Source organism: Chelonoidis abingdonii, chromosome 21 (genome assembly GCF_003597395.2).
Source record: "Chelonoidis abingdonii isolate Lonesome George chromosome 21, CheloAbing_2.0, whole genome shotgun sequence".
NCBI classification, from domain to species: domain Eukaryota; kingdom Metazoa; phylum Chordata; order Testudines; family Testudinidae; genus Chelonoidis; species Chelonoidis abingdonii.
In genome coordinates this window covers 9,135,944-9,161,350 of record NC_133789.1, presented here as the reverse complement: position 1 = coordinate 9,161,350, position 25,407 = coordinate 9,135,944, and the positions used below count along the sequence as shown (strand labels likewise).

The 25,407-nt window shown below is 43.4% G+C and overlaps 1 protein-coding gene across 13 annotated transcripts in view; it reads left to right on the top strand.

The window, feature by feature from the left end:
• Positions 1–25,407, top strand: part of TANC2 (tetratricopeptide repeat, ankyrin repeat and coiled-coil containing 2) — a 631,424-nt gene that overhangs the window by 593,722 nt on the left and 12,295 nt on the right. For 10 of the 13 annotated variants that reach the window (XM_075059589.1, XM_075059588.1, XM_075059585.1 and 7 more), the window contains 10 exons: positions 1,304–1,426; positions 2,950–3,186; positions 6,051–6,236; positions 8,101–8,194; positions 14,357–14,490; positions 15,524–15,647; positions 22,754–22,929; positions 23,206–23,338; positions 23,865–23,894; positions 24,790–24,881. In XM_075059589.1, the coding sequence (XP_074915690.1) occupies positions 1,304–1,426; positions 2,950–3,186; positions 6,051–6,236; positions 8,101–8,194; positions 14,357–14,490; positions 15,524–15,647; positions 22,754–22,929; positions 23,206–23,338; positions 23,865–23,894; positions 24,790–24,881 (1,329 nt within the window). The remainder of the gene's footprint in view (positions 1–1,303; positions 1,427–2,949; positions 3,187–6,050; positions 6,237–8,100; positions 8,195–14,356; positions 14,491–15,523; positions 15,648–22,753; positions 22,930–23,205; positions 23,339–23,864; positions 23,895–24,789; positions 24,882–25,407) is intronic. The other 3 variants (XM_075059590.1, XM_075059583.1, XM_075059582.1) reach the window with 1 other exon arrangement.

Here is a 25,407-nt window from a genome sequence, read left to right as displayed (position 1 = left end):
TATGATGGTCAAACAATGGCAGTAAAAATCTATAGAGACTTTATGCATAATTTTTTCATTGTCCTAGGCCCAGTATGGTCGTTTACATTATTGCAGAGTCGGTGTAAAGCTCTACCAACTTGAACTGGTAGCTGTTACACCCACTTTACACAAGTGTAAAGAGCACACAAGGTTCAAGGCAGTGAAAATCAGGCCTTACGTGTCAAAATAGTAGCCAAAGACATCTGTACAGTTCCATGGAGACTACAGCAGAAATAATGTTAAAGCACTATAGAAGAAAAGCTATCCTTTTAAAACCCCATCCAAAAAATAGGATCCCCTTTTCTTCCGCCTATCATCAGGCCACTGATTAACATCTGTTTGTTATGAAGAAATGACCATTCTTATAACAGGAAAGCAAGCTCACTTGACTATTTATTACATAACCTATAATTTAGTGCTGTTCAAAAAGACGTTAGTACTTGGTATCTAGTAAGCATAAAATAAATATGTTAGCCAAATAAGAAGGTTGGAGATAATCTAACGTTAGATATGAAAATGTCTATTCTCTCTTTTCATAAAACTTCCTTAATTTATCTTGCTATGACGGAGAATGTAGTACAAGTTGAGTTAGCTCTGTGAATAATAAGAATATTTCGTGAATCAGTTTCTGCCACGATAGTAGGTACTTTCTTTTTTTGTTTTGTTTATAATCTGCCACATTACCCCGTGTAATGGGATTCTCTGAAAGAGAGCTCAGGAGGCCCCTGTAACCTCGGTGTGACAGGGCTGTCTTAAGGATATCGTGTCGGTACTAACTTGGGGACTCTTCCTTGGGGCTGCAAGTTTCTTAGTTCACAGCAAGGATCTAACATGATAAATGGCTTATATGGCAACCTTAGTCTGTAGAGACTGTTCTTAACTGGCAGGGAAGAGAATTTTGGTTACATTCTCCTTCTCCATTAAAGAAAGATGCAGTGGGAGGGAATATGGGCCTTTAACAGTAAACCACAACTGCATGTTTCTGTGTCGTCAGCAGCTCATTACTGTGACATTTTACGTCAGCGGAGGATCTGCCCCAGCACGTCTAGCATTCCCAGCACTTTGTTGATAAATGGTGAATTTTAAGTGAGTGTGGCTATGATAAACGCTTAACCTTATTTTCAGCTAGCTGACTTTTTATTGCTAGCAGGAATCTAATTCTCCGGCCTCAGATCTAAAATTCTTTTGTTAATCATTTTTATTACATGGAGTAATTCCTTCTGCATAACATAATGCAAATATGTTGGGTACTAGAACTAACTGGATCACTCTCTCTCTTTAGGGGCTGAGTAAAAAAGTAGGAGTGTCCTCGTCTATCCTGCAAGGGCTTTGGATCTCCTACAGCACAGAAGGTCTTTCAATGGCATTGGCATCTCTGCGAAATCTCTACACCCCGAACATAAAGGTAGTGTACAGAACAGACAGTTGACAAGCTGGTTCAGTGCTTTCAGCCTCCAGTGGTCCAAGAACGAAAGATTCTCCAAGGCTCCAGTTCAGCAAGGTCTTTAGTGCGTGTGTATTGTTAAGCATGTGAGTAATCTCACTGAAGTCCATGGGGCTCCTCACAAACTTAGTTACACCGATATGTAAGCAACTCGCTCAATCGGGACCACGTTTTTTAAGTGTCCAGTTGATACCAATGAGTAGGGACTCCCCAACTTGTCTGTGTTCAGCAGGGATTTTCTGTGAATTCCTATAAAAAATCAGTGTCATATCTGTTCCTGCCGACCATCCTTCATTTCCCCCGATTTCTCCCAAATATACAGAAGACTCCCTTGGGTGTTGTAAACCTGACCGTGCCTTGGGGATTTGTCTGCTCTAGTGTTCTTTTCATCTCAGGGCGTTTTTGCAGCTATGGAAAGGAGTATAATGTGCATAGCTTGTTCCTCCATTAAGCCCAGTCTGGTCATGTCCCTGAGTATGATATCACGCCATTTAGTCGGTGGTTGGACTTACCTTGGTTGTATTTGCAGGGATAAAACAGTGTACAGCTGCATCCCCCAGATGGTGAGGGGAGATAGCCCATCTTGGGGAAACCCCAAAGGGTTGCACTTGCCGTGAACCAAGTATATTTCGATAAAGGAAAACTCTTGATTTAAGACCTGGGCAGACAGAGTTCACTTAGACTCTTCAGGCAAGTCTGTCTGTTTAGAAGGAAAACTCTGGTCATAAATCTGAGCAGGCCAAGTTAGCATGGAACCACTGGTACCTATTGCTAGCAGGCTATGAGACATGGCATTCCCATGAGCTGGATAGGGTGGATTAGCCTAAGAAGCCATAGCATCCGAAATTCACTTGTAGAAACAGAGTTCTTTAACTTGAGTTAATTGTCAATTAAGTTGAGTTAGCTGACACATTTGTACATGCTAGCGAAGACATTCTGCAAACATTTGTGAAGAGTCCAGATTAGCATGTACGAATATGTTAGCTAGAGTGAAAAAAAATATAATGCAGAGAACCTTCTGGGCTTGCATACCCATGAGGGTGGGGCCAGCCTGAGAGATCCTTCTCATATGGAGAGGGGGCCCATCATCATCCTCTCTATCCTTTCCCTATCAGGAGCCCTCTCTCTCATCTCAGCATCATGAGCTGTCTCTTTTGCTCTGCAGCCCAGTGCAAAGAGAGCAGAGCCAGGAAGGCAGCAGGAGGGGAAGCAGCAATTGGGTGACCAGTAAGCATCACAAGGCCACTGTTGGATGGACGATCAAGCTGTTACAAAACCATCCACTATCTTTCCCTGTGTGAGGCTCCCTGTGGCTCTATGTCTGGCAGTATGGCTAAGGCCAGCCTGCTCCAACACCATGCAAATTACAGAACAAAGTCCATGGTAGCAATCAGACAGCGCTCCCTCTACCTAAAATAAAGCCGTGGTTTGGGCTTGTCTTTTTGCTGCACGTTGTGGTGATGTGTTTCTCTTCTGCCCTTCAGGTCAGTCGATTGCTAATTTTGGGAGGTGCAAATGTTAACTACCGGACCGAAGTTCTGAACAATGCCCCAATTTTATGTGTCCAGTCTCACCTTGGTTACACAGAGATGGTGGCTTTGTTGTTGGAGTTTGGGGCCAACGTAGATGCCTCTTCTGAAAGTGGCCTGACTCCTCTTGGATATGCTGCTGCGGCTGGATATCTGAGCATTGTTATGCTACTGTGCAAGAAACGGGCCCAGGTAATGAGACTGTATTTATCTGATGACACTGACTTCCCAGGAATTCCACATTGACATGGAGGAGAAAGCAGGTAGTATGTGGAGTACATATCAGACCTCAGAAAAGAAATTGAGCCACTATTCGCTTTTTCCTTTGCCAAGTAACATTTCTTAACAATACTCTTTCCTCTGGTTTTTGCACCTGAAGATAGGCTAAATGATTTAAACAGACTGTCTACTCTGTTGGAACTTTTTCTGTATGGTCTAAATCAAACCCCTACAGTTTCCACATGCCATCATCTTCAGAAGTCTCAGCATCCTACCCTCTTGCTTACAAAGAAGAGTTACCCTTCATTATTAAATGCTCAATCCTGCAAGGGGCTGGACATCTCATGTGAATTTGCTGGACCACACGCATAGTACTGGGCATTAGTCGTGTCATGGTGAGGATTCTCCTCCTTCAGGAGGGGCTGGTTATTGCCTTAACGTGGGTAGCCCCAGTGATCTGATCTAGTATGGTAAAGCCTATGTTCTTATAAGCCCCAAGTGCAGCATCAGCAATTAAAAAATATCTGACGAGATCCCAACTCTGCCCTCTTGTGTTTCTGTCCGGAGGGAGTATTTCAAAGGTACAAGAAGGCCGTCAGGTTTTCAACTCCATTGGAAGTCGATGGGAGGAAGGCACCTAACTCCCATTTGCACCTATGAAGATTCCGCCCCTCCCAACACAGTTACTAGGCACCTAACGTCTATCTTACCTGTCTAGTTAGGCTGAGATTTTCAAGAGTGTAAGAGAGTTAGGTGCCCAGATTCCATTGAGTTCAATGGTATATGGGGCCGTGCCTTAATCTCTGTCTAACCAGTCTCTTTGTATCTAAGGCACCTATTCCCGTAGTATCCAAGCACCCTACTAAAAGTAGCACCGTGTGCGCCCTATTGGCAGGTCTCACATTGTCCATTGTTCCTGGGGGGCATGTGTAAGTGAGGGTTTTATTATTATTGCAGGTTTTGTTCCGGTGATAGAACAGATTAGAATCCTGTTTGTAGCTGCTCACAGGTGCTCCACAATGCTGGCCAGGTTGGCGTTTCTGTGAGAATGTGCTGCTTTGAAACATGTCGTTGGCACACAAGGCATAGCAGGTTTGCAGGGTCTGTAATTAGCGTTTGGGAATTCAGGCCTGATACTGAAACTGTGGAATCCTGCCTTGCTAATGGCCTGCTGAAGTTATTTCTCTACAAGTCCTTGACCCTCCACGGTGTTAAAAAGCAGCATTGTTTTGCAACATCCAATACATCAGGGGTTCTCAAACTGGGGGTCATGACCCCTGAGGGGTATTATGTGGGGGGTCGCGAGCCATCAGCCTCTACTCCCAAACCCCACTTCTCCTCCAGCATTTATAATAGTGTTTAATATAAAAAATGTGTTTCTAATGTGTAAGGAGGGGGGTCATACTCAGAGGCTTGCTGTGCGAAAGGGGTCACCAGTACAAAAGTTTGAGAACCACTGCAATACCCCATTTGGAAATATTCTCTGAACACTTCTGTGTTGGCCAGTAAACTTGACCAGTAAGAATACTCTTCGTTCAGTTTGTGGTGAGCATTTCAAGGGTTAATTGTGTGTAATGAATCAAGTTCAAACATTCTGTTGAACAGAAAAATTTTGCTGCGAACTGAAATAGGAGCCTCCTGGAAACAATTTGTGGTTTCTGTAAATGTTTTGCCTCAGTTCTGGAAGCAAACTAAAGGCTTGTGTGGTTTTAATACGAATGTCAGGATGACTAAGGGACCCTTTTAGGTCTTGCTGAGTTGTCAGGACAGTGTAAAGGAAAAAATAGACTTTAAAAAAAAAAGATAAGCTGGGTGACTCCCTAACACTGACTGAGAAGCAGTATTAATAAACTTCCAATGGAGTCCCATTATGTCCTCTGTCAGGGGAAATGGGAGGGAAACCCAGGGCACGGAATGTGATTTAAAAAATCCCCATCCCAAATGGAGAAAAAGAAGCTAGCTTCCGTGAGTGTCCCCCCTTCAGTACTGAGAGAATATACACAGTAGCAGCCATTTTTGATTCGAAGATATTGAGTTGAATCATGAATAAATTAAACAACAGTGGCCATGTGCATTTCCTGAACAAACTGATACGTTGTTCAGCAGTGACGTGGTTAATGAGTAGAAAGAATCTAGTTGAAATGTTTTGCTGGGATACTAATATTATTTGTATTATGGTAGGACCTAGAAGCCAAAGGTAACATTGTGGACAAACACACGGAAAACAGTCAAGTTCCTAGCAGGATATCAGATTATAATACCACCACCTGAAATTTCTGTTTAATTAATGTTTCTCTGCTGCCCCCTTCTAGTGAGGCTGACTAAAGTGCAGCTGAATAAAACAGAATGACTAATCATTCTAACACTGGACTCAGGATGAGGTATTTTTGCTCATTTTGAAGAATTGTGAAATGGTAGGTTTAGAACATTCTCCTTCGACTCAGTGGCTCTTTGTATCCTGAGGCAGACAAAGTCACTGGGTGGAATTTCAGTGCCAAAGGAACTACAGTTGGCGTACTTGAGAACACAGCAGAAATGTGCTTTTGCGGGAATAAAGCCAGTATGCTTTTAGTGTGACGAAAACTGAAGCTGTTAAGTGGTGACCTACCCAAAGAAAGCGGCTGTGGCCAAGAGGATGTCTGTCCTCAGGGCAGTGATTCTTTGGGAATGAACTTGGCCTGGTTGTGGATGGGATGGTTAACTAGAAGAATGCAGAGAATGTTCATCCTGCCCACGTGGCATTATTACAAAACCAAGGCTGGAGAGGCTGAGAAAGCCATGGCTTTTCAAACATGAGTCGGGATTAATTTTGTTTTGTTTTTCTGTTCCCCTGAAAGGTGGATCACTTGGACAAAAACGGTCAGTGTGCCCTGGTTCATGCGGCTCTCAGAGGTCACCTGGAGGTAGTGAAGTTCTTGATTCAGTGTGACTGGACAATGGCTGGGCAACAGCAGGGGGTATTTAAGAAGAGCCATGCGATACAACAGGCACTGATTGCAGCAGCCAGCATGGGCTACACTGAGGTAAGACATAACTACACTGTTCTGGATCTCTGTGGGATACAGAAATAATAGGTTGGCTGCGTTCCCTGGTCACAAGGCTGAGCACAGAGGGTCTAGGAGGTGGAGTCAGTAACTTCCTCCCACCCCACAAGTCAGTGGGATCCACTGATTTCTTGGCCACCTTGGTGGCCTGGGCAAAATCTTTGCGGGCTTCCATCCAGAGGGAGAGTAAAAAGCTCCGAATGTATTTGAATATACCTTTAAGTAGGCAAAGGTAAAACCATGTACTGCTTAGCCCACTTCCCCAGTGAGGGTAGGGATGAAATGCTGTTTATTTTCCCACTGGGAAGTAATATTTGGCTGAAAAATTGTTTCTGTTTAAATGAAACCCCTCTTATTAATTTCATTAATCATGAAACTTCAATCCATGAAAACATAAGTAACGTGATCAGATCAAAGGAGTTAGTCAAAGGGAGCTGGGTAAATCACACCATGCAAGTGAACACAAGTTGAATTGCTTAGGAACAGATGTGCCTTTGAAGCAACAGAGCTTCTCTGCAACCTGGTCACGTGATCCCTAACAGCGCATGGGATTATTCTAATGGGAAACTTCCCCAGAATTTTACTGATATATTTGTAATTTTTTTTTAAGAAGTGGTTTCAGAATTATTTACAGTGTATGCAGCGCTAAAAATGGACATGGCACTTTACAGACAAATAAAGATGTGTAGTCCATGCTCTGAAATGCTGACAGTCAAGGGAGGTGGAAAGCCAGGGGAAGTAGTGTTATAATTAGTAATTATATAATATAATAATCATACTATAATTCAAATGTATATAATTTATAATTATAAGAAAGTTAAGGTGGAATGTTACTTCCACTGATTAAACAGTTTGCTGACATAGCAAGCGTTACCATTTTTCTTCTAGCAGTTAAGCACATATGAAAGCTGATTGAAAACTGGTCTAATCTGTGACTTCAGGCTCTCTAGGGCTTGTGTTGTACATGCTGTTGCTTTTCAGTAATGGATAAACCCAGCAGGCAGCTTAGAAATGACAATTGTAACTGAAAACCTTTCTTTTCAAAGCCCCCTTGCATGCTGTGTTCATGAGAGATGCCTCCTGCCCTTGTCTGCTGTCAGGTTGCTATGCTGAGTACAACAGGCACAGTTGCCCCACTCTTGCCTTTAGTGTGGCTCTTGGTAGGTGTGTCCCTTCTTGGATGGGAAAAATGTACCTTTGTCCTTCAATAAACACTGTTCTCTCCTTAATCTCTTGCTTTCTCATATCATCTAACCAAGCACTAAGAAGATTTTAGCCAATTTCAAAAATTTACCCTCGGAGGAGATTAATTCGGTTCTTTGAATCCCAGTCTACACTGGCCAGGGAAACCATGTTGGTACCTTTCTAGCGATCTGCCTAAATGTCATTCATGCCAGGAAGGAGCTAATTGTTTCGAAAGACAGCCCAGTCTAGTATTCACCCACCTCTTTTAAGCACTTCAGGATCCAAAGATGAAAGTCACTAAAGCACTGTTTCTTCACTGGTCACTGTGGGTAACCCAGGAACTATGGAGCATTCACTGCATGCACAGGATAATCTGTGTATACAACATACACAGCTTCTGAGTTGCACCACTATAAAGGTGAGGTAGCACCACTATAAAGGCTTGTCATGTGCAGTTGTCTCAAGAGACTTGTTTTATCCCTTGTACAGGGCAGCTGGCTCAGTTACTGATCTCGGGAAGAATATTTACCTACGCTGAGGTGCCAGGCAGAGACTTTGTTCATTTTCTTTTGTTTATTCAGAATGGCTTATGTTAAGATGTCAGCAGTTTATATATAACATGCTGAAGTTCATGAGCTGACACGTCTCTTTGTTTTAGATTGTCTCCTACCTGCTCGATCTTCCAGAAAAAGATGAAGAGGAGGTGGAACGAGCACAGATCAACAGCTTTGACAGCCTGTGGGGAGAGACAGGTAATTTCTATAGATGCTGCAGTTTCTATCTTTCATGTTTGTGTTTGTGGATTCCACTAATATCAAATATACATTTTAGACCTGTGTATGTCATGACTTACTGAGGGGGATCAGTTTCTTCGATTTGAACTTCCTTGCAGATGCTCTGTAACCTGCTTTATTATTTTTCCAAAAAGTGCCTGGCCTGATTTTTGGGGTTACTGAATACCTGGAAGATTCAGGTGTGCAGGACCTCTTAAGATCAGGCCAGCAGTCTTTTCTGGGACATCTTCCACTGTATTGAGCTAGATGAGCACAGAACTCAGAACTCTCTTTTTCTCCTTTGATATTTTGCACACCTATAAAAGGAATTTTTGCCAACACCAAAATAACCTTCAACACCTGCAGCTTAAGCTCCTGAATGTTAAATTAGCATTTGGTTTTCTGCAAGCTTGTAATTGCATTATTGTAACATTGAAAGTATACCTGGCAATTAAACAAATGCACGTTAATGGAGGATAGTCCATCTGATAATCCTGTATGCCAGTCTAGACGTGTCACCTTCCCAGTGTCTACTAGAAAAAAGGCAGCATTTCAATCCATATGCTTTACACGTACAGCTTGTGCTCAGCCAAATAGAGATCTGCAAAATGGAGCCACTGGCTTTTAACTTGGATGAGCTAGTTAAATGTTAGCTACAGGGTTTGTACTCTACTCACTAATTAGTTTAAACCACCGGTATTACCACAGCGATATTCCTGTCTGGGTAACCACACAATGATTTTGATCCTGCCAGCTTTAGTCAGAAATGACCTGAACCAAGGATGCAAACACTGGGTGATGTGTAATTTTGTGTGTGGTTAAATTGTTTTTGGTAAACAGAACACACACTGGGGTACATCTTGAATTGGTTCAGACTTTGTAGTTTGGAAAATGTACTCATATAACCAAACCTCTGAATGTTTTCATGTTCATGGCAACACCAAAATTTGAGCCTAGCAGAAAGAACCTCGTCTGGGTAAACTGAGCTCGTAAAGGACAAAAATGTAGATGAGAATTGGCACAGTAGGCAGCCTGAACAATAACAAGATTGTTGTGGGCTAACAGCAGGAACGTGTGAAAGGCTGAAGCCCCCAGAATCACCAGAGGAGACCTAAATACAGAATAAATATGTCATGATAATATTAACTGAATTTTTTTTTTTTTTTACAAATAAATGTTACTTTAGAGAGTCATAGAAGGAGAAGGGAAAGGAATAAAGGGTATAGTTGTCTAGATATGATCCCTGAACACTGAATAAGTATTCATTACAATTGTATAATGATGACAACATTTTTACAGATGAGTTGTTGATTCAATATGCCGACCAGTGCAGAGGTAGTGTTATCTAAAATATATTCTCTTTTACTTTAAAAATAAGGCCTAAATATCAAGTTATGCTATTAACTGGAAAAACAGACTCTGGAATTGAGGATGGGAATCCAAAATATTTGTAAGGTTTGGTCAAAAAACCACTAAAATGTCCCTCTGTTGTATTTACCTTGGTAAGCAGCATCAGATACTGCAGATGCAGTTTTCTTCAACATTTTCATTAATGCTCTGGATGATGGGATGAACTACACCCTCGCAAATTTGCAGATGACACTTAGCTGGGAGGAAAGGTAGATATGCTGAAGGGTAGGGATAGGGTCCAGAGTGACCTAGAGAAATTGGGCCAAAATAAATCTGATGAGGTTCAACAAGGACAAGTGCAGAGTCCTGCACTAAGGATGGAAGAATCCCATGCACTGCTACAGGCAGGAGACCAACTGACTAAACGTCAGTTCTGCAGAAAAGGACCTGGGAATTACAGTTAATGAGACACTGGATATGAGTCAATGGTGTGCCCTTGTTGCCAAGAAGGCTAACGGCATATTGGGCTGCATTAGTAGGAGCATTGCTAGCAGATTGAGGGAAGTGATTATTCTCCTCTATTCAGCACTGCTGAGGCCACATCTGGAGTATTGCATCCAGTTTTGTGGCCCCCACTACAGAAGAATGTGGAAAAATCAGAGAGAGTCCAGCGGTGGGCAACGAAAATGATTAGGGGGCTGGGACACATGACTTCTGAGGAGAGGCTGAGGGAACTGGGCTTATTTAGTCTGCAGAAAAGAAGAGTGAGGGGGGATGTGATAGCAGCCTTCAACTACCAGAAGGAGGGTTCCAAAGAGGATGGAGTTTGGTTGTTCTCAGTGGTGGCAGATGACAGAACAAGGGAGCAATGGTCTCAGGTTGCAGTGGGGGAGGTCTAGGTTGGATATTAGGAAAAACTTTTTCACTAGGAGGGTGATGAAGCACTGGAATGGGGTTACCCAGGGAGGTGGAATCTCCATCCTTAGAGTTTTTTAAGGCCCAGCTTGACAAAGCCCTGGCTAGGATGATTTAGTTGGTGTTGATCCTGCTTTGAGCAGGGGGTTGAACTAGATGACCTCCTGAGGTCCCTTCCAACCCTCATCTTCTGAGATTCTGTGATATCACTGGACATGAGTTAAGATAGCCAATGACTCTAGTTAAACTTGACATAGTCTGATATTAAGCCACACAGAATTTCTGGACTAGTTTCTAACTCTCTCCCCATTTGCAATGCAGTCTCCCTTCACATCCAGACAGCTCTCCCACATCCCTGACTCTGTATAGACGTCTGCCTGGAGGCTTCTCATCGATGCACCTCTGCTTGTTGAGTTCCAGCAGCTTCCTGTTCTGCTCAGACATCTCCCATTTCCATACATCCCAGGCCACTTTCCTTGCCTGACTATTCCCTGAGGGACACATCCAGCATTTGCCTTGTTCCCTCTGTGTGTTACTGCCTCTGGCAAAGAGCTCCCTTTAATGGAAGAGCTTTTGTGTGGCCATGACTATTAGATATTTCTGTCTGTTTGTGGAGAGCTCTTGGAGTCCACCTGGTTACCTTGGAATGGCGTTGATTCACATGCTAAGAGTCATTGCAAAGGAATGCCCAATATCTGATAAAAATTGCCCTTGTGAAAGATGGAAAATAAGCAGCCAGCAATCAGGGCCACCCAATGGATTCAGGGGGCTAGGGCAGCGCTTGTAGTCACCCGGTGGTGATCCGGGTCTTTGGCAGCATTTCGGAGGCGGGGAGCCCCTCAGTCGCTTCACGTCTTCAGCGGCACTGGAGGGCTCCCCACTGCCGAAATGCCGCGGAAGACCCGAAGCAACTGAAGGACACCCTGCTGCTGAAATGCCGCCGAAGACCCACACCGCCGCGGGGCCTGGGGCCTAGGGAAAATTGCCCCCCCCCCCCCAACTGGAAATTGTCAAAACTTCAATCTCTAGTTTTTACACATATTGCATAAGTAACGTGAGCGACCTGTGGCTCATGAGACTCCATTTTATTTGGTTTTGGTTTTATTTTCCAAAAAGTACTTAACAATTCTAGATAAAAATAAAGAGAGAAGCAGCAGAAAGTGTTGCCTCAACCTAAAATCAACTTTGAAAATCCGTATTGGTTCCTGTTCTGTTTCGATACATGTTGCTTGTCTCTCTAATCTTGTCTGGAGTAGAATTGACTGCCTGGCTTCATGATATTATCCTACTGTCATCTGAATTGCAGTGCCAAGTTACATCATAACCTAGGCACTGCTGACAGCACAATAAAGTCAGTTCCAGATGGAATATCTACCTCTGAATCAAGACTAATATTAAAAGCCAGCAGAAAGTGTCTGTGTCAACAGTAGTAATACAGTCAGAGATGGAGGTGCAAATACAATGGTGATAAATGCATCAAAATGTGTCCTCCTGCTACTGAGTATGAAATAGATGATTGTAAAACACAGGAGACTGAAAGCACATTAAAAAGGTGGTTGTTTTTCCCAGTAGAGAAGTTGACTTTTTCCTTACAAACAGCTCAATTGCATTTAAAAGTACATTGTTATTGAGCCCACTAGGAATGTAAAATAAATGCACATTACATAATTGAAAGTCACACCATTGTCCATAATAATACTTTGTGTGAGGATATGTCCAGACTACCCACCGTATTGGCGGGTAGCGATCGATTTTTCGGGGATCATCTAGACACGATATATCGAGCCCCGAACGCGCTCCCGTCGACTCCGGAACTCCACCGGAGCGAGCGGCAGTAGCGTTGTCGACACAGGGAGCCACGGATGTCGATTCCGCGCCGTGAGGACCCGAGGTAAATCGATCTAAGATACTTCGACTTCAGCTGCGCTATTCACGTAGCTGAAATTGAGTATCTTAGATCAATACCCCCCCACCAGTGTAGACCAGCCCTTAGAGACGTTACACAACGAATCAATGGCAAAACCCAGGAATAGAACCCAGAAGCCTTGATTCCTCCCTTGCTTGTGACCACTAGACACAGTCCCTGTCTTCTACATTTGTAGCTTACATTCAAAGCCACATGGATACGATTACAGGTCTCATAGTCACTTCTGTTTGCAGCATTTAGAGGTTTTTCTTTTTTAACTCTTGATGTCCCCCAAACCCAAGAGAAGAAAATAAACTATAGTTTGGAACAGAGAGAAGTTGAATATATCACCCACAAGTAACAGGGCTGCAGCTGGAAACCCATCAACACCTCTAAATCAGCCATCCCACAGAAATGAACTTCAAAGAAGAAGAAACATGCGCCATCAGTTAGAAATAGACTCCCAGCTTCTGCTCAGACGCCTACTAAAAGGAGCAAAACACGGAGCCAGAGGAGCTGGGCTGAAATACACATGAAGCTGAGGAGGAGAGGGAGGAGCTGAAAAGTCTCAAATTAATACTGAAGACAAGTAAAAGACAAGTCCTACACTTAGATCTATTTTCAGATTCAATTTATAACCCAGCCATGTTGTCAGAGTTTACAATGTACATTTTTCCAGGGAGCGGAACTTTCATGTTACCAGGTCACTTGAAATATTGAAAATTAAAGATAATTTTGGCTTTGCATAAAAAGGCATTTGCAGGTGGGATCTGTCCTGGCCCAGAAACAAAGGGCAGAATTAGCATTTAAATTGAAGAATGCTTGTTCATATGCATTGTGTTCCAATTGTTTCCCTGATGGGGTTTCAAAACCTTACACCCTAAAATGAGATAGTAAAAAACAAAAATCTTCCATTTGAATAGCACGGCTCTGCACTAGTTCTGAAAAAGAAAACCACAAACTCTACTAACTTCCAGCTGGCTGGCAATAATCTTTCAGTAACTCCATCTCTCTCTCTTTCTCTCTCTCTGCCTTCCTTCAAGAAACCCACGTAGTCAGGTTCCCTAGTGAAACTAGACAAATACAACTTACATTTTGTGGAAGGGCTTTAAAGTGTATGTGAAGAAAGCATGTACCCAGAGGTTTGTGTGTTCTGTTGAAATCATTCCCATGTAGTGACGTACTTGGTTTTAGAATCTCTGGATTGTATGCTGTACTGTGCCACAGAAAAGCTGCAGGAGGCACAAGGGGAAATGTTTAAGATTTCAAATGACACTGCCTTGAACTTCATAGTTGCACATACCAGTAGGTTATTTGGTGATTATCATAGCTGGGTTTTTTTTCCTGGTCCATTGCAACTTCAGGAAAAGGAAAATGGTCTTTCTCATACAGTACTCTTTTTCCAGGCTCTTATGAGGTCTCTTTACAGAAAGAAGTAACCTTTGCTAGCTGTAATTTTCACTAATCATTTATATTTTATTATCAAAGTATCATAGTCTCTCTGTCTATCCATTATGCTTCTTTTTATGAGAGTAGTATCTAGGCCCTGAATATAATAATTGTAATCTTCAGGGTGGAGGGAATGCAGATGTTTGGAAGGAGGAGAGATTTGAGATTACTGGCAGAAATCACAGCCCTAGTGAAAGCTACTCACAAATTGCCATGAATGAGCAGAACAGACTTTCTTTCTCTGGTATAAATTTTTTGGTGAATTAGGCTTTTTTATTACTGTTTTTCATTTGTTTTCATTGATTTTTTTATTATTATTATTTAGTTCACTGTAATGCTTAAGTACAAGCAAGCTGAGTCGCTCCTTTTGCTTGGTGAAATTGAAAGAAAATTTGTTTAACATAAAGCGTATTATATTTTCTGATCACCGAAGGGAGCAAAGGAGACATTTTTCTTACTGCTGGAAATATGCAGTTCTAAAAGACCTTCTCTCTCTCTCTCTCCCCTCCTCCCCCTTTCAGCTCTGACAGCTGCTGCAGGACGGGGTAAGCTGGAAGTATGTCGTCTGCTTCTAGAGCAAGGAGCAGCAGCGGCCCAGCCAAATCGACGTGGGGTGGTGCCATTGTTCAGCGCAGTGAGACAAGGCCACTGGCAGGTAAATGAGGTCACTGCAGCATCCACCAAAAGTTATTTCTCATTTGACTAGGGTGCGTATCGCTGGTAATGACAGAGTTATGGGTTTCGATAATCCCGTATCCTAGTATTCCATGCAGGAAATGTTCACCCACTAAAGTCATCAGGTTTCTGACTTGCCCAACTAAATGCTTTGGCCTAAATGTTCCACAATGTTTCATTTGGAGAGGGCATATAAAATGAGGCCCCTTTAAAGTGTCTTAGTTCAGACATCAAAAAATCACCAGTCACTTTAGAAGATGTAGGTCTTGACTTGTAGTGCTATGTGAGTAGTTTCTCCTAAATATGATACTCTTATTATTATAGAATCATAGACTATCAGGGTTGGACGGGACCTCAGGAGGTCATCTAGTCCCACCGCCTGCTCAAAGCAGGACCAATCCCCAGCTAAATCATCCCAGCCAGGGCTTTGTCAAGCTGGGCCTTAAAAACCTCTAAGGAAGGCAATTCCACCACCTCCCTAGGTAAGCCATTATGGTTAAATAGAAAAGGCTTTAAGCCTCGAAATGTAACTGGAGTTAGAATTAATGGCTGTCTTAAAAGAACCAGTGGCTGTCCTGGTGCCTTCTCCATTGACTACCTAGAAGACAGAAAGTGCTGGTGCAAACGGAGCTATTATTATTAGGGTTATTGTGGTGGTTATTATTATTACAGCCTTTGTCATGCAGCCAGGACCGTGCTATTTTGGCACACTTCAGTTTGTTCAGATTAAAAACAATATTTTCTCAGTGATCTAATCCCCTACAAACCCCCTGCCTCACCTCTCTTTAAAAAGCAGTGGCACATAAAGCCTCGGCAGTAGGTTAGGTGCCAGGCACTCCAAAGTCTGCAGTTAGCTGGGGGGGAAATATGGATAAAGAAGTAATTTCTTTCTCTGTGTCTGAGGTTTGGGTGAGGTTTCAAGGCAGGGGGACTGCTAGGCTGTATCTCAGCTCTCGTTTCATCCCAGCAGAACCTCTTTGTTTCAATTGTATCCTTGTTTTACGTGTTTCCAGATTGTAGATCTCTTACTCACCCACGGCGCTGATGTAAACATGGCAGACAAGCAGGGTCGGACTCCTTTGATGATGGCTGCGTCTGAGGGACATCTAGGCACCGTGGAATTCTTGCTTGCACAAGGTTAGATCTTAGGCAAGGCTGAGTTGGAGCACAGCACTGTACTACTTGTGTTTGAAACAGGCCTGGGTAAAGCAAAAGATCAAATCACTGACATCATTGGGACCACTGCCGCTCTGTTGTCTGGGAGTGAAGTTAGATCACGTGTAAGTGCATTACATGATTTGGCACTCTCAGGCCCCTCGATACTTTGAACAATTTTCTCCTCCTGACTTGTGGACATTGTTACTAACATTTCACACACACACCCCCTTTGGTTGCAATCATTGGAGATCTAATGCAGAATGGGTGCTGGAATTTTACCCACCCATCATCTAACCCTGCTGAAGGCAAGGCTGTGTGACACTGGTGGCTGCTGCCACTTTGTCTACACTAGGGCTCCCAACATTGCTACCACCAATGAATCTTCATTGTTGGAACCGATGGTTTGTCATTTTAGAAAATAAGACTGGAGTAGTCATGGCCTTAGTCTTGGCTGTTCATTTGTTTTCTGTCTTGGATGTGTATCGCCTCAACACCATGTGCTCATTTGAGAGCTTCGTTGAATAACACACGGTGAAAACTTCAGCCATCAAGTTTTCCAGAGGAAACGTATTAAAAACAATAAACACGTGCTAAAAGGATTATCAAAGGTCATCTCAGCTCCCCCCTGCAGCTCTCGCAGGTATCAGTCCTTCAAAACCTACAACTTGGGTTTTCCCCATGATAACAAGTTTATATCTATCTCACATTCAGAACCGGAACCACCAGCTGGTTTCTTTACACAGCTTGGGCCTTTGATCTCCAGTCTCTGGGAATGGGTAATCAGCAGACAAATACCCTCTCCTCAGGGCGTAGCTTCAAAAGATAGGGTATTTGCATTAACCTCTCCCTAGGGCATTCCCCAAGAAATCCGCTTAACACTCTTGTTTGGCACATTTTCAGTATAGTCCTCTGAACTCCCAGGCCTCACATCACATCTCTCGCCTAGAGATGTTACATACAACCCCAACCCACAATAATACATAAACTTTGCATTTAATACAATGGACCCCAAAGATACTTAAACTTAATTCAATAAGGTTTTTCAATGATATTGCAAGAAATTGCCATATCTGTTGCAATGCCCCTTAACCACATCAAAACTAGGAAACATACTTCTTGGTCATAAAGAGTGTCGTGATGGAAGCCATTTAAATGCATGTGTTGACAAGACCAAATCTCAAGGCTCAATCATGGCTTATGAAACAGTACTGAGCACTGTTTGTGACACAATTTAACACTTGTAATTGGACCGTTTTCAGCTGTTTTAGCTGCTCCCACTGCTGACATCAGTGTGAGCACCAGGTAAAATCCCTAGTGTGGACAAGGATTTAGACCGTGTCTACACTTGTCTGTCCTTGCGGTGACATATAGGGTAGGCATAGCCATAAGCCACAGTGAAACGCAGGCTGCGTCCCCACTCATTGCGGTGTGTAGCTACACCCAGCAGTGAAAATCTCCAGCAGAGGGGAAAAGCCCCAGAAGCTTCCCTTTCTTTTAATATTTTGCTCCAGTTTGTCCTCATATTTTCTTTTCAGATATGCTCTCTAAACTAAAACCCGTTTGGGGAAGGATATTTTCCTTGTCATAAGTAGCTGGGTCTACCTAGTATTCCTGCTGGCTAAAATATTAATTGTAAGACTCTTGCATAGAATTATGTACGTAGCCATTTAAAATATGATTTTGTATTGAAGGGCTCTCAGACTTTTGAGTGCAAGATACCCACTCCTCAGCCCGGCCATTCTGGGAGTGTGTGCCACAGCGATCCCCACTCTTTAGTGCTGTGACTTGGACAGTGAGATGGGCCGGCTCTTGAGATCTTTTCACATTAATCACCTGTTTTCTTTTTGTCCCTATTAAAATTCTGACCTTCATATCTCTCCATCTGTCTTACAGTAAGTATTATTTAACAGACACAAGAGAGGCACGCTGTTTAAACTTGGGTGAGCACTGAATGGAAAACTTTACATAGCAGGGCAAACATGAAAGAGTAGAATCAGCTAATCTGGTCCTGGATGTAAAATGGTCAGAAAAGTCCAGTTCGTGTATAATCGGCCCCTGGCCTTCATGACCCTGGAGAGGTAGAGAGGTCAAGAATATGAAAATCACCTTTCATAAGAGATGCCCTGTAATACAATAGCTTACTTAGCATCCACTAGCGTGAAACATACAGCTGAAAACTTAAACCAAGCCCAGGTAGAATACAGCACTACATGGTGTGTTTTAATTACAATGGCTTTGACAGTCCTGTTCAGCGTTTCATTAAAATCAAAGTGTGAATCAGAAAGCGTAAGTGTTAATTAGTATGTTGCAACGCAGATCTTATTTAACTGTACTTGATTAGCAGAGGCAGCATTTGTAAACACTAAATACTTCTTATTAACAGAGTTACTATCATCAATCAATTTGAAATTCACATTTGCAGAATTACCTGCTGTTCTTGGTCGTATCCAGAATTGGTGGGCATGTGGACATTACACTGGCATTCTCTGGCCACAGCTGGATGGAATTCTGTCATATGTTGAGCTGGAACTGCAGTACCCAGAGGCCTGAGAACGCTACATGAGCATTCAGTTTTGAGGTCTCTTTGGTTTTAGATCATGTCCGAAACACTGGCTATAGATTATGCTTTTCAGCAGACAGAGCACATCTTGCCTCATACAGTCACCAATCTTATACTACTTGGTGCAAAAGACAGCTATGGGGAAGGAAGAGGTCAGTGGTTTTGGGTGTATCACATCATCAGCAGATGTTTGCTTTCAGTGAATCAGGTGGTGATATCCATCATCCTTCCAGAATATTCCTATACTACTGGCAATCTCTGCTTTCCAGCAGCAGTAAAGTGAAGGACCTTTAGCATGGAAATGAAGAAGCTTTCTGTATATACAAAACAGCTGTTTGAACAGACTCAGCAGGCTCAAGAGAGCTCTAAATACTGTGTCTTCCTGGTCCAGACACTGGATCATCAATGCATCTTTCGCTTGTAAACCAGCTTTTGCTTTCCCATCTCTTCAGGGGAGCAGTGAAGTTTCAGGGTGGTATGGACAGTTACCAGCCAACAGAATAAACTTTCTCCCTCAATCCCTCAGTTCTGAAGTGCTGGCAGATCCAGCTGTGAATAATCTTGGCTTTGATCCATATGTCCCACTGGTGCCAACTTTTAGAGGCAAAGCCTTTGAGTTCACTTGGTAAACGACAGCTTGGATTAGTGTGGAGAGGTTGTGCGTTCCAATTTAACTTGTAAACCAGGCAATGGCATGATCTCTCTGGCTGGCAATGCGGAGACAGTTGTTATACCACACACCAGGAGGGACTAGTTTAAAAGCTGTTTGCAAAAATCTATCCCTCAGAACAACTGAAAATATATTTGTTTTTCCAAGGGTACAAGTTTTATTTGTTCCTCCCTCTCTAGCTTGTGTGCCTCTGTTTCATAGCACTGAGTTCTAAGCTATTGAAATCACCCACCTCTCCTTCCCCAGCGGAGGCACACTCCTACCTGGGCATTTTGGTCTGTAGCTGCCCTTGGATTCCTTTCTCTGCCCAGATAGGATCTGCACCTTCCATCATCTGTTGCTGCGTGTCACTCTGCCAGGCCTGGTGATCCTAGAGCAGATCCTTTTGCCCTTTTGACTGAGAATTGAATGGAACCCCTCTTACAATCTCATTCGCTCACTATTTTTAAATATAAATGTAAAAGGTTCTCTAGTGTGTTGAGGCTTCAGTGCATCACTTGTGTGGGTTTGATGCAATTTGTTTTTCTCTTGTCTGTGTCTCTGCCAGGTAAATATTTTACAGTTTGATTGCTGACTGGGTCACACTTTGAATTTTGTCTTTAGCCTGATTCGTTTTCGGATAAGGAGAAGCAGCCCAGCAGTTTTACGTGCTCTGGGTGCACTCACACAAAGGGCCTTTCCTGGTGCAGCAGGAATCACAACTCATCTACATATGGGCGCAGTTCTAAGGGGTCACCCTAACCTGACAAAGTTGAGGGCTAGAGGCTTGTGTCATGTTTGGCTTCCCCCCGTGTTAAGTGGGTCTGAAGGACCTTAAGGAAAGACACTCTTCACGGTGAGCAGAGTCCAATGTAGATCCTGCTGAGAGCAGTGAGTGCATCATGGATTTGGCACTTGTGTAGAGGCCAGGCATGACAGGCCTAGGAGCAGCATTTTGACATCTCTGAAGCAGTCTGAATTGTGCACTTAAAGCTGCACTGGTGCATCAGTACCCTGGGGTCTTTATGTGTCACCCTAGAATAGGGCATGTTGTGATCTCTGGAAAGGGAAAAGGATTAAAAAGGCTGGTGGTGGTTGTGGCTTTCTAGCCTTTCCCAATTCTTGTGGGAGTTTTACTTACCTGTACAGGAAGATTCAGGAAGAAAACAGATTGGAAACCTTTGGCTGCTTGATCCCCAGAGTGCAGCTAGGAAAAGAGAATGAGTCCTCTGTAACCACTTCCATGAGCATGCTGCCCTCTGATTGGCTGACTACAGGCTAGCTGACCCTTTCATGAAGCTTTAAAAGCTGTTCAGGACAGAGTGAGGGGCAGTGTAGGAGGAGGCTGTCAGATAAAGAGGAGCTCGTATTGGTAGCAGTTAAAACTGGGCTTACATGTGTATATCCAAGCTGTGTTTGGTATATGCCTCTTAGTGAAGCAGTATGCCTTCTGTTTCTGAATGAGAGGTCTGGCCACACATTCTTTTGGCATTCTGCACTCAAATTTGGAGGTTGTTAGGGTGACCAGACAGCAAGTGTGAAAAATTGGGAAAGGATGGGGAGGGGAGTAATAGGCACTTGTGTAAGACAAAGCCCCAAATATCAGGACTGTCCCTATAAAATCAGGACATCTGGTCACCTTAGAGGTTGTGCCCAAGCATGGTGCCATGAATGTGTTTAGAGCTCTTGGTGGAGACTTTCTCGGTTGTATCCCAAGTGAACTTGCCTGTGTTAGTATGTTAGGCTCTTGCTCCTCTCCATAGGGAAATTTGAAGCCAAGATACAAGGAATAAGGCTGCAGATATCTGAGCTGTGTGGTCTGGATAATCTAAATGGATTTGTTGTCTATCCAGTGAACACATTGACCTAGATGGATGAAGAGGATTGGAAAATACACTCTTCTGGCTCCCCTGCTTTTGCTAAGAGGATGGCTGTGCTCATCCCTTTGCATTTGGAACCAGTCAAGAACCCACAGTGGATGTGATAGAATTTGCTGGAGACTGTCATTTTACCTAGTGGAGAAGAAGAACTCAATACCACAGTGTTTCAACCTATTGGTAATAGAGTCACGAGCGTGAGTGGTGGAAAAGCACTTTCTTCAGTGGGATGCAGCTGATTTAGGTCCCTTTGTCACACTTTTGAATGAAAACGTTACCATTGCTCAAGCAACAGAACGCTTCCGTTTCCATGAAGAGCGGTGTTCACGTACTTTAGTTATTTATGTTCTCTCACATTCCTCCCTCATGCCAAAGATTCTGACCAAGATCATGAGAGAGAGAACTTGGATGATCCTTAAGTAGCTCCCAACTGTCCAAGAAAACTTTGGGTCCCTCTCCTATTGGCTCTCAGTTGACAGTGTCTGATCCCATAAGGGATCCCATCAAGTTAGCTCAGTTAAATTAATTTAACTTGATAACTACAACACCACCAGCTCAAATGATCTCAAAGGTGTTAAACTGGGACTACATGAGTGCTATGGAGGATGAGAGGTGGGGTTGATAAAATTAAGCTAACAACTGAAAAAGTACCTTTTTTTCCTGTGTAGACAGAGCCACTATGGCTGATTACTCCAGGATGCCTTTGCATCTCTTTCCAGACTCTCTGTCCATATAAGCATGGTTCCTGAGAGAGGAGTGGGCTTCTTGATGTCTCTGGGGAGGGATCTCAAATCCGACTAGCTATTCAAAAGGAGTTTGGCAGAAAAGCCTACAGATCTAAGTGGGGACAAAGTGCATTTTGGTGTGAACCAACTCCAGTTAGTTGCAGTCTCTCTGGTAGATTTCAGTTGCCATGACCTTCCACTAGGGTTTAAGCTGCTGTAAATGCTTGGTGAGTCTAGCTCCACATCACTAGAAGATCACAGTAGAGCAGGAGCTGTGTTTATCCAGCTTCAAGGTACCATTAATCCTCTGACTGATTTAGATTTTGAACTTCTTAGAGGCAGGGACTGTGTCCACTGTGTACAGCACTGCTGGTGCTCAGTGAGTAACAACTGTGCCGATGTGGTGTTCTTCTCATGTTAGAGTCTGGCTTTTAGTTCACCTTTTAGTGATGAGTTCAGGGTTCATTACCTCCCTGCAGCACCTGGTGAGAGAGCAGGTAACTAGTATTGTTTTCTCCTGCAGCTGTGGAAATGCAAAACCCCTGAGCTCAGCTCATATCAGATCAGTAGAACAGGATCTGATTGGCCTGTATTTTGTTTTAAAAGCTGTTTATGTGCAATTTTTGAGGTTTGCACACACATTCTCTTTGCAATGCAGCCGGGGCCTTAGTAGCAGAACTGCTGCAGAGGTTGCATGAGAGCCTGCAGAGGCTACTGCAACTGTGGTGCTGAAGCAGCTTCCAGTGAGCAGCTTTCCATCTGCTCTGCATCCTCAGGAACTGATTCACTCCCATTCTTCCATGCACACATCTGCCCAGTGCTCAGTCCAGCTACTCAGGATTTGGTCCATAATGACTTGGGATCTCACAAAGTCTGATGTTGTTCATTTCTTTAATAAGCCTGGGTGGTGACTGTGCTGACAGTGCCATTAGGTTTCCCTTTAATTATACTGACAGGAACATAAATCAACAGAAACCAGGTTGATTCGTTGATCATCATAGTCTAGTGATTAAAGGAAGAACTTTCCTGAGTTCTTATCTTGATTTTGTAACTGTCTGTTTATGTGGCCTTGAGCAAGTCAATTGACAGCTCCATCAGAAAAACAGGGATAGTCAGACTGGGAAAATGGGGAAAGCAGTTAACACTTGTACCTCACTCTGCAAACAAAAAGTGCTACTGGGTAGCAGTGCTAAGCGTGATTATTGTTGTTATGTGATAGTACCAAATCCTATACAAGAGAGAGCTCTTACAGGGACTCGCACTTGCTCTTTCAGGTGGCTCCATATCCCTAATGGACAAAGAAGGCCTAACTGCCCTTAGCTGGGCTTGTCTGAAGGGCCACCTTTCCGTGGTCCGTTCCCTGGTGGAGAGTGGAGCTGCCACAGACCACGCTGACAAAAATGGACGCACTCCCCTGGATCTGGCAGCTTTTTATGGTGATGCAGAGGTGGTAAGTGCCGTGTTACTAATTGCAGAACAAGGAAGAAAGCAGCAGAAATACCATAAAATATTAGTGCTCAAATGTCTCACCCATCTTACTGCATTCACGTAGCACCCAGACCTGCAGACTAGAGCGACACACGAGTAACTTTATCTCAGATACTATAGTGATGGGCCCTGGATGAGACCCAGAGTGGAACAGAACGGAGCTCCATACACATGGCATGGAGTTGTGCCAGGTTGGTCTTGCATAGGGGAGTGGTAACTGTGGCATTCATCATTGCAGGTTCAGTTTCTGGTGGACCACGGTGCCATGATCGAGCATGTTGACTACAGCGGGATGCGCCCACTCGACAGGGCTGTGGGGTGCCGCAACACTTCTGTCGTGGTCACTCTTCTGAAGAAAGGAGCGAAGATAGGTAGGGCAAAGGAGGGAACCCCTCTTTCAGCTGTTTACTAAAGCAGGACGTCCGGGGACTGGGTCTGGCTTCCTGCAGTGTAAATGTTAAAGCGGAGCTGCTGCTTCCTACCCAGAGTGCAGCACATGAGTTCTGACTGTCACGTTCTGTGTGTTAAACTGTGATTTTTGCTGCCATACGACTTAGCAAATGTAACCAATAAGTTGCTGTTTCTTTGGCGAGGCCTTCCCTATGGTAATTCTTTTCTGCCTTTATAGTCCTGGTCTATAAACAGTACTGTATTCATGCATTGCTGTGAGCTGCTGCTTTCACTTGCTCTGTATATGCTTTCAGATCCTAGCGTTAACTGCGCTGCTCCACACAGCCGCTCACGATACCTTGCCCTTGGAGGGGATTTTGCTGGTGCATTGGCTTCTTTGCTGCCTGCCTCTCACTGCTGCTTTTTCCTTTCTTTGTTTTTGTTTTTTTTCACCTTCATCCATTTTCCCCCCCTCCTACAACTTTTTGTTTTCTCCTTTCTTTGAAGGTTGTCAGACGTTACCGAGTCGCCCTCGAGGTATATTTCATCGCTGTCAGCATCAGGCTTGGTCTGATGGCTTTGTCAGCTTTGCTTTCTCCTGTTTGATTTAGCCTGCATGCATTCCCCTCGACCCCTAATCTTTTAATTTACCTCACCTTAAAATATTTTGTTAATGACTGTTGCAGAGAATAACTTGAACTCAAAAACTAATCCTGAAAAACACATGGGCTCCACTTTTAAAATATGGTTGACTCATTCATCACCCAGACTAATGAACTCTGCTAAATTTTTTACCACTGCTCCCTAGCTGTATTAGGGCTTGATCCATCAATTGACTCTGCCTGGGTGGATGCCTGCACTCGCTGAAGTCAGTGAGACCCTGCACTGGTGCAGCTCTCCGCCTATGGGGAGTCAATTGTGGGAACAAGACCTTAGAATAACCTGCTTCAGCTCCAGCTTATTGAATTTTCCATTCTTTAGTATTTCACATCATATGAAGTTTTAAATCAAAACCTAGTCCTAATATCTAGGCGACTGAATTATTGATTATCGCTGTTAAATTTATATATATATATTTACTTAACTTGCTTTTTTATGTAACCACTTTGATTTCCTCTTTAAACGTATTTCTTAAACCCAACCGTTTCCCCCAAAGCTTATTCTACAACATGTGCTGCCCTCTTGTGATCATTTAAAACAGAGCCAAGTCTTTGAACGAATACAAAGGAAAGACATTGTGTGGAAGATGGTGTTAATTTAAGAAATGCAAGATGAACTGCCAGCCCTTTAATTTGGAGCAGTCTGCTCCTTGACCACGACAAGTTGTTCTCTCCAGCAGAAATTCCCACCCCAGGATATTTTTTCCACCTAGCTTCCTACCACCCTTGCATTGTATGAGTTTTTTACCCATCATGCATCCTGTACACTACAGGTCCAGCAACCTGGGCGATGGCCACCTCCAAGCCAGACATCATGATCATCCTGTTGAGCAAGCTGATGGAGGAGGGGGACATGTTCTATAAGGTGAGAGGGAGAGCAGAGATTTTTCCAAGGGATGACCGTGAGAGAGCCACAGTTACTTGGGGTGCTGTTTTGCTCTCCAGGTGTCAGTTTGCTAGGTAACACTTGCCCCCTTAATCCAAGCCAAGAGAGAGCTACGTCTCTATCAGAAAGAACACTCACTGGATTTCTTGCATTGCAAAGGAGTTTTACCTTCTAGTTGCTAAATTGAAACAGGGCTGAAATTAAGCAAAATATGTCTGCATTGTGTGGATTCGAGGTGAGATGTCATTGGTTGTCCACCTTGAAAACTCCAGAACCAAAGAGTTTACAGGGATTTTGTAGCACTGATGATGTTGCTTGGCAGTGTCATTGTTACATAGCAGAGTTGATGCCATACAACAAGGAGATAACTCAATACGAGTGTCCCAGGCAAACATAGTGAAAAAATGTCCATGTAATGAAAGCAAATTCTCAGGACATGGCTTTTTTAGCCTGTCATTACCATTAGGCTGACATTTCACAACGACAGCAATAGAGGCCCTTTGCT